Below are 827 nucleotides of genomic sequence, written 5' to 3' on the forward strand. Positions count from 1 at the left end.
CCTACATGCACCCTACCCGGTTCGGGCGAAGTTCCCCCAGTACCGCATGATCCTCCTGCTGAGCTCCACCTCCTCCCTGGTGTAATTCTTTTTAGGATCCAGCGGCTGCCCGAACACGAATTCGATCTCGTAGCCGTGCGGGACCCCCATCCAAGGGGGCCACAGCAGGGTCGAAGCGCGGTGGTCGAAGAGATAAGCGTAAACTCTGCCCCCCCTCTGAGCCCAGCGCTGGGCGAAGGCCATCAGGGGGCAGACGACGTTGTGATCCCCCACGATGTCGTCCAGAGCCTCCCTGTTTTTGATCGGGTTGTCGGCGTCCATCCAGTCGGTGTAATGAAGGACCACGGCCTCGGCTGCCAAGTCGTTGGCTTGAGGGACCCCCATCCGGACCCCCCCCAGGAATTCCTCTCTACTGATCAGGCTTTCGTTGTCCTTCCCGAAACCCGGGACCCCGTAGACCAGGAAATAGGAACCTTCGTCCCTAACGGCCCCAAGGAGAACCTCCACCTCCCTGTGGGGGCCGGAGGACGTCTTGGCCCCGAAGGAGTCCGACGAACCCTTCACCCCATAGCCCTCCTTGGCCCCATAGCCCTCCTTGGCCCCATAGCCCTCCTTGGCCCCATAGCCCTCCTTGGCCCCGTAACCGTCGGGTGACGCCTCGTCCCTGTGGGGCCTGGAGGCCGTCTTGGCCCCATAAGAATCCGATGACCCCTTGACCCCGTAACCGTCGGGTGACGCCTCGTCCCTTTGGGGTCTGGAGGCCGTCTTGACCCCGTGGCCTCCAGACAACCCGCTGACCCCATAACCATCAGACGACTCCTTCACCC

At 62.9% G+C, this 827-nt stretch overlaps 1 protein-coding gene across 1 annotated transcript; it reads right to left on the reverse strand.

Annotated features, from left to right (window-relative positions):
- Nucleotides 1-6: 6 nt before the first annotated feature.
- On the reverse strand, nt 7-822 carry LOC104916113 (acetylcholinesterase-like; the record flags this gene model as incomplete). The annotated part of the gene is made up of 1 exon (XM_010727095.2): nt 7-822. A coding segment is annotated over one exon (810 nt), but the record flags the coding sequence as incomplete, so codon positions are not given.
- Between the last annotated feature and the right edge of the window lie 5 nt (nt 823-827).

Source organism: Meleagris gallopavo, unplaced genomic scaffold (genome assembly GCF_000146605.3).
Source record: "Meleagris gallopavo isolate NT-WF06-2002-E0010 breed Aviagen turkey brand Nicholas breeding stock unplaced genomic scaffold, Turkey_5.1 ChrUn_random_7180001869895, whole genome shotgun sequence".
NCBI classification, from domain to species: Eukaryota; Metazoa; Chordata; class Aves; order Galliformes; family Phasianidae; genus Meleagris; species Meleagris gallopavo.